The sequence below is a fragment of the Equus quagga genome, chromosome 2 (genome assembly GCF_021613505.1).
Source record: "Equus quagga isolate Etosha38 chromosome 2, UCLA_HA_Equagga_1.0, whole genome shotgun sequence".
NCBI lineage: Eukaryota > Metazoa > Chordata > Mammalia > Perissodactyla > Equidae > Equus > Equus quagga.
The window spans coordinates 5,926,531-5,934,680 of record NC_060268.1 but is presented as its reverse complement, the minus strand read 5'-3'; the positions used below and the strand labels follow the sequence as shown (position 1 = coordinate 5,934,680).

Here is an 8,150-nt window from a genome sequence, read left to right as displayed (position 1 = left end):
ACCCAAACCTCGGTTAATGTTAGCATCACCAAAGGTGGGATAACCAGACATGACAGTCCTCAGATGTGATACAGGAGGCATACACAGCAGCAACTATGCTCGCCAAAAAAAAAGACCTGAATCTAATCAGCACTGTACGCCAACCCACCATTTTACAGAAAATTTGAATAGGACAGGAAGTTAAACAATACCACAAAAAAGCAATCAGCCAACTCTAGAATGTGGGACAATCTACCAAAGGATCTCATTTGGTAGCAAGTAAATGGCCTGAAGGAGGGGAAGAGGCAGTGACCGGTAGAGACGGAAAGGGACTTAGAGATCTAACAGTCAAATGCAACATAGAAACCTTATTTAGGTCCTTCTCAACCAACCAAGAAAAAAACTTTTTTGAAACAATCAGGGAAATTTGAATATAGACTGTGTACTAAACATTGTAAAAGTAATCAATTTTTAAGTGTGATTATATCAGTGTGGCTTAGAGTGAAATTTTTAAGTGTCCTTATCACTTAGAGATGTAATCTCAATTATTTACCAGTCATATTATATTGCATGTCTGGGATTCTCTTTAAAATAGTCAGAAAAAAAGTAGAGTGAACAGACGATGTAGGATTAGCAAAATGATTGTTGAACCTGGGTGACAGGTACATGAAGATTCCATTTCTATTAAAAAGAAAAAAAAAAAGAAAGCCTGGAAGACCTATCAAAACCCACTTGAGCTGTTGTAACACTATCTTCTCACAGAGTTCAACTGTACCCCTAGCCTTGAGTTTGGGCTCTTCCTTAGAGCAGCTCCTTGAATCCCATTGTGAGACCTTTGCCAACCCCTACAATCCACTCCTCACACCACCTTCCAAATCACAGTTGAAACTTCCACTCCCATTACTGCACTGGCCCCAAACAAGAGAACCATCTAGTAATTTTGTTAAAGGACAAACGTCGCACAGCTAGGGCTCTGCCAGAGCTGCACTATTTCTTCTATTCTCCTTCTCTGAAAAAAGAAAAAAAAAAAAGGGGGTCTCTCATTCCTCCAGCAGAGTGGAGAACAGCGCTTGCTACTCCTTTCCGCATTCCACCATGTCTCACACACACCAAGCTCTCAACCGCCGGCTGACGGGTTTTCTGACTTCTGGGTAACGTGAAAGCTATCTGCACATGCCTTCGAATTAAGCAGCAGAACTTCAAAGGCATCCACTCAGTCAAGAAATCTTAATTGGGGCTGGCCCCGTGGCCGAGCGGTTAAGTTCGCGTGCTCAGCTGCAGGCGGCCCAGTGTTCCGTTGGTTCAAATCTTGGGCGCGGACATGGCACTGCTCATCAAACCACGCTGAGGCGGCGTCCCACATGCCACAACTAGAAGAACCCACAATGAAGAATATACAACTATGTACCGGGGGGCTTTGGGGAGAAAAAGGAAAAAAAATAAAAATAAATAAAAAAACACAACTTCAGATAAAATACGGCAAATCTCTACATTTAAAAAAAAAGAAATCTTAATTATATTAATATGTACTCTCAAGTACATATTTGCATATTTTAAACACAATACTTTAAACACTTCAACGTGTATCTGTTAAGTTTCTACTTCACTCTAGGAGTTGCCCTCATTAAGAATGCAGCCGAGGGATTCTAACCAGGAAACCCGCACTCAAGGCAGCCCCAAATCAACATCCAAGGTTTTGCCAATTAAAATATTAAATATCAGGGACATTTACTGGGGAATAGTGGCTCACACACTAGCACGATATCAAAAAGTTGCTCTTACTGTTACCGAACCTGAAGTGAGTTCGCTCACCCGTTGCGCAGCAAGCCAATCTCTGACACCGGGTGTGGTGGAAGAAAGTAGGAACTTTATTTTTGCACAGCGCTGAGCAAGGAGAGAGGGCAGCTAATGCTCAAATCCCAAACTCCCCGAAAAGCTAAGAGGAAGGGTTTTTATTTGGGGTTTTAGGTAGGGGCGGGGGAGCATATGGCCTTGCTGGTCAGAGCTTTCCCACCAGCCTGTCTTCGGCCTTGAGACTACTTGCAGAGAGGAGGAAGCCTGTGACCTTGCTGGTCAGCAGCTTTCCCACCAGTCTGTATCTCTTTAATGGGGAGGAGATAGTCCAGGTGCTTGTCCTTGATGGTGTCTGTCTCCAGGGAGGATGGCGGATTCTGGAGGCAGGAAGCCAGAGAGTAAGCAGGGAATGAGTGTTTTGGTTTTAACCCCATATATGCTGGGTTTAATGTGGGGAAAGTGATACCAGGGTCGGTATCACTACTGGTTAAATTCAAGAGTTTCAAGATATGTGTATTGTCTAAAAATCCGAGACATTTCCACCCTTGTACGGACAGGACATCTGAACCGATCCAGGCCCCCTTGTACGGACAGGACATCTGAACCGATCCAGGCCTGCAGTTTACAGCCTCCCTAGAGACGGCACCTGGGGCTCAACCCCTCGGGTACAGCTCTTCCTCTGGAAAGACGGCTGGTTACCTGACGCCGGCCATGTAAGCAGCAGAAGCCTCTGGAAAGTGGCCTCGTCTGCGTCAAGTAAACCCCTCTTAGAAGGTTGATTAGAGAACAGACAAGGATAGAAAGGCCGGACTGCACTGAACTAACTTACTGAACTCTTTCGTGCCTGCTTTTCTAATGAATGTTTCTTTACTAAGTGTCTGAATGTGTGGCAGAACTTAGCCACATTATAATCTGGTAATGAGGATTTAAAGGAGTGGCTATCCCACAACCACCTCAGCTCTCGTGGCCACTATTCACCTACCAAAAAGAAGCGAAGAGCTGAGCAGGACACAGTTAGCTTGGATCAGTTCACGACAACCGGCACAAGCAAAGTCAAGGTTTTCGAATTTATTTTAAACATTTCACATTAAATGAAATTTAACCATAGTCATTACAGAGCATTACCACAATATTACACACAAAGAATTCTTCAAATAAAAGACAAAAGAATACAACCTTCAACAAGTTAAATGCCACTTTACTATGTAAACAAAAATAAAATAAAACCCTGATGCTAAAAAGATACATATTCAGAGGTAAAATACATATACAAAAACACTTAAACGTTAACATAATCCACAACTAGATCACATTCTTTGCAAGAGTACAAATATTAGTACTCTACAAAATTTCAGAATCCTGTTAAAATCAAAACCATCTCTGGTTTATGATACAGCACAATTCATAAGGCAAAAATATAGGCATTATCATCCAGTTCTTTAATTTCACTTGTATTTTAAGGCAAACTTGGAACTTTTTGCTTAGTATTTTAAAATAAATGGGACTTACACATGATAACTTGACAAAATTAACAATAAATTATCTCTAGTTAAATATGTGTAATATAAAAGACATATGGATAACAATTCTTCTCTCCGCAGAGATGTAAACTGCATTTTTATTTGACTCCATATTCACATCAGTAAGAAAACTTGTAAACCTATAGTATTTAAAACTTACTGTATTCCTCAGTCTTTTCAAACATGTATCAACACTGAATTAATATATCGTAAAGTGAAAATCCAATATATATCCAGCCACAGAACAATCGCATCTAATTAAATCACGTCTAAATTAAAGTGCTGTCTACAAAGAAAAAAGGGTTGAGTAGAACTGGATGTTAACTTGACATTTGACATCTTATAATTTCTTAACTTTCAGACTACAGAGGTTATAGAGGTTATCACAAGTTTACTGAACTTTAAGCAGTATATTTATTGTAGAATCTGATTTTCCTGAAAATGAGCACTTAGGTGACAATACCAGAAATCCAACACCAAAACTGAAAACAAACACGGCATTATATGCACATACATTTCCTTCAATGTTAGCCAGAGCCTTGGTCATGGAGTACATAATTTTTTTAAAGTTTCTACAATTTTGTTTTTCTACTACAGAATATATTATCCAATTACAGGAAATTTGGAGTTCTATAAATATTAGGTTTTTTATCATTCTTTTTCATGTCAATAAAACCTAACTGGACACTAAAGGATACAAATGTTTATACATCAACTGGGTCTCTCACACTTCTGATGATGTTGGAGGTACAGAATTAGAGTCACACTTCACCGTCATTTGGGCATAGGTCTCTCTCACTATATTCTATTCTTTGAGTGAAAAGACAATTTTATTTCTATTTCCAGCCCCCATAGCATGCAGCACCATATCTCATACATATAGTAGGCCCTCCATACTTGTCAAGCTATGAAAATAATTTTTTAAAACCTAATGCCATTTTCCTATCGCTTGATGCCATGTCCTATAATTTAACATTCCTTCATATTTAAAACAATATCAGCAATAACATATGGAACTTATTTAAATGTCCTTTGGGCTACATTAGAAATCACTGTCTATTACTATATTCAACAAATATTAAATAGCCAAACATTTCTAGCAAATTAAGTTTTCATAACATAATTATAGAAGGCAATTATCTCCCAACTGATTTGACTAATTTCTATTTCCCACTGTTAGGTTTTTCCAAAATATTTCTGGGCAGTCTTAAATAGCTTCCTCCTCCTTGCCTGAGTATATAAAATTATTTTTAATATCTTGAGCCCTGGGAATTTACAGTAAAATATTTTGATCCTTTCTAATGTAAGAAACGTGTGGCTTTAAACTCATAACCTTTCAGCAATGTACTTGTGATGAAACTTCTCACAAACGGCACGAGAAGGCTCTACAGTAAGGTTATCCGTTGTCAGGTCACAATACCTCTGGTTGTGGAAAACACTACAGGAGGGTTTGCAAACAAAAAATAAATATTTCTAAATTTGGGGGCCTTTTCTCTTCTTTTCACAGGTTTTCATAATCTGTCCTTTGGTTGTGGCTCTTATTATTGCCCAAAATGTTTCACATTTAGTCTTCACCAAGATGAAATTTAGATTTTTCCAAACCAATGATCAATATATGCCTTTGGTCTAAATTACCCAATGATTATATATTTTATACTAATTTGATAGTAGTGATGATACACGAGTAAAACATTTTTAAAATAAAATGTATAGATCTGTTTACAATTAAAATAAATTTCTATAGTCTTTCAAATTCCTTATCTTCTGGGGAGAAGGGATTAAAAAATATTGTAATAGGACGTATTTAACAATTTGACATAAACAGAAAGAAAATTGGGCTGGGGATTTAAAATTAAGTATGTGATAAATCTATTTTAAATTGCTTTTCTTTAAATAAAGTCTAGGCCAATCACAATAGTGCACCTTGTTTGTATTCAATAGATTTTATTCAAATTAATTAAAAAGTTATTGCTATATGTCATTGTTAGTCAAACAAGCAACATAGAAAATACTCAGCCTTTCAATTTTATTAGTAGCTTCTGTTGACTTAATTAGAAGAGACTAAAAATCACTTGCAAGGTTTTATAATCTGTGCAAATATTCATAAAGCATAATACTACTTTTAAGGTTAAAGATGATTTTACACAGATTTGTAGTATATATTTAAATCTACAACTGGCAGTTTATGGAAGAACAAGGACAACTGCAAATTTCCCAGCTATAGAGAGTCTTCAAGAAATAACATATTTGCTAACAGATGAGCCCATGCTTTATAATTACAAATGGCTTCTTAACAATAGTTTAGACCATCATGGCACTTAAGAATGCAGTATGAATTTTTTCTTAGGAAACAAATATACACCAGTTTTGCAGAGCCTATGAAGAGACAGTGGACAGGTAAAAAAAAAAATCAAGGAAAAGAAAACAAAGTGACTACAGTACCAAAAATACAAGCACTTCCGACCATCCTAATAAGATGCAAAGGAACATGTCAAGACTATCAGGCTTTACTAAAACATGCTAAACAAAATGAGTTAACAGTTTCTTTTAAATAAGCTGTCACTTGGCTATAGCAAACAATTTTGCTTTAAAAGATCATTTCTTTAGTCAAAGTAGAATCGAATTTAGAATAATTACTCAAGTAAACATTGAGTTCCAGTTTCCAATAACGTTAAAATAATCAGTTACCTAAGAAATGTACAGAGTGATGCATAACTGCCTAGTGCTTTATATTTAATGCACGTATTTCTGTTTTTAAGGACACATAATATCTAGCGCAAAAAGAAAGAAGGTTAAAAATGTGTCTCTTTAAATCACTACTTTGGGAACCATCAAAAGCATAACACAGGCCATTTAGATTATTTTTGGCTGTTAACATTAGTATAATCACTAACATTTTTAATAAGCACAAATGAAACAAGCCAGTAAAAATGAAAAATACTATCAAAACATGTCATGCATATCTCATACTGAACATTCAAAAGAAAATTGTTATAGCCTTGTTATAGACCCTACAGTTAGCACCATTTTTATATCTGAACACTTTGAGAAAGCAAACAAAGGTCTTAAAAAACTAAAATTATTATAAGGATATGGGAAAAATCAAAACACAATAAGGGTGATAATAAACATTTGTCAAATATTTACATCAACACTGGGAGCCTGCTGTACTACTAAAAAAAATCAAACTGAAACTGATATGCTTAACTCTTTCTATCCATGCTGAGCATAGCATAGATGGGTGACTAACCTCCACTGGCATTAACCCACCCATATAAAAAAGGCATAAACAGTAAGTAGGTGACTTCTTCTTAAAATAGGCCCCCAAATATCACAATAGTAAAAGCATTTGTCTTGCAAGCTTATTATACTCCCTGCTCTAATGCCATTTAGCAGGAAAAATATCCGAGTGACTCACCACGGCATGTAATTCACAACCCTTAAAAGTACCAGAAAAAAAGCAGCCCTTTATTTAAAGTGTGAAGCATAGGAATTCACGTCCAACAGACAGGATCAGCACTCTGTCCAGTCATTCAGTACACTACAGCATCTTCGCATCTCTCATCCTAGTAGGTCAGGGTGCACATCAAGGAGTGGGGAGAGAGCTAAAAGGGGAAAAACAGAAAAGCAGCAAGGTTTTCTCCATATGTACACTTATGAACATAAAACTACTCTATCCCAGCATTAGGGAAAAAAAGTGCACAGTTCAACAGGCAAGATGTTTCCTTTTCTTTTCTTTTTTTTTGATTATTGATTCACTGTGTAATCAAGAGCAACCAGTTACTTGTCAGTTCAAAGTACCCAACAAAACTGGGAGTCTTCATGCTATTTCAAGTTAAAAGCAAAGCAATGCAGCCTTTGAGTTTCAGAAAATTGGGCATCCTTCCACGTGGCACAAGGTCCGTCACCCCACTGTTTCCACAGTCCACAGTGGTCAAAGTGCAGTTAATCCAAAGTTGCAGCGACAGTATATCATGCCAGCTGAATCCAGCCACGTGTCTGAGATAGGGTCATATTTCTGCACAGTATTCAGATAGGAAGACCCTGAGTGACCACCAACTACATAAAGGTAATTATCAATTACTGCAGCACCGACTCCTAGAAAAAGTGGGTAAAAACGGGGAAAAAATATGTTAACCATGAAGCAGACTTCCTACTAAAAATGTATGAATTTGTATCATAATGTTTTTTTAAAATACATTTCAACAACCTATTAATTATACAAGCAATATAGCAATATATGCTTAAGGAAAAAAAAATCCCTTAACATAAAATTAAGAGTTGAAGTCTCTCCTCCCTAATCCTACCTTCCCTCTTCTCCGCCATAGGAAAATACGACTAAGAACGGAGTATGTAGCTTTCCATATGCCTTCTTCTCAATTTATATTCACACATATTTTTAAAGAAACCCTCTGTTTTTATCAGGTTTTCAAATATACTGAAATATTTGAAATATATATTGAACCATGTAATTTATACTTCAAAAATTCGACTTTACATATTTTATATATATAGTTCTAAAAAGAACAAGGCTACCCAAATTTTCTACATTCTCATTGTTTTATGGCTTTCCCCCTCAACGATACCACAGAAACTAACTACAGTAAACAACTAAAATAGTTTACTCCATTTTGTCCTTTCAGTTTCCTTTGAAAGTTTATGTTTTAGGAGTTTCTTTAATCATAAATGCAAGGAATACCCCTAAAGCATTCCCATCAGTTAAACTTAAAACCTTTGCCTTAAAATAACGTAATTTGAGTTCGGGTTCAAAGAAATTTCACCTTTTCCTCAGATGTATGTTTCCTCTAGGAACCCCAAAATCCGACCCCTTCTTGATCAACTATACCCCTCGAGGAG

The 8,150-nt window shown here is 36.6% G+C and overlaps 1 protein-coding gene across 4 annotated transcripts in view; it reads right to left on the bottom strand.

Moving 5' to 3' along the window:
* Positions 1-2,854: 2,854 nt before the first annotated feature.
* Positions 2,855-8,150, bottom strand: part of KLHL28 (kelch like family member 28) — a 37,051-nt gene continuing 31,755 nt past the window's right edge. For all 4 annotated transcript variants that reach the window (XM_046652512.1, XM_046652513.1, XM_046652514.1 and 1 more), the window contains one exon: positions 2,855-7,391. In XM_046652512.1, the coding sequence (XP_046508468.1) occupies positions 7,228-7,391 (164 nt within the window). In that variant the 3' untranslated portion in view covers positions 2,855-7,227. The remainder of the gene's footprint in view (positions 7,392-8,150) is intronic.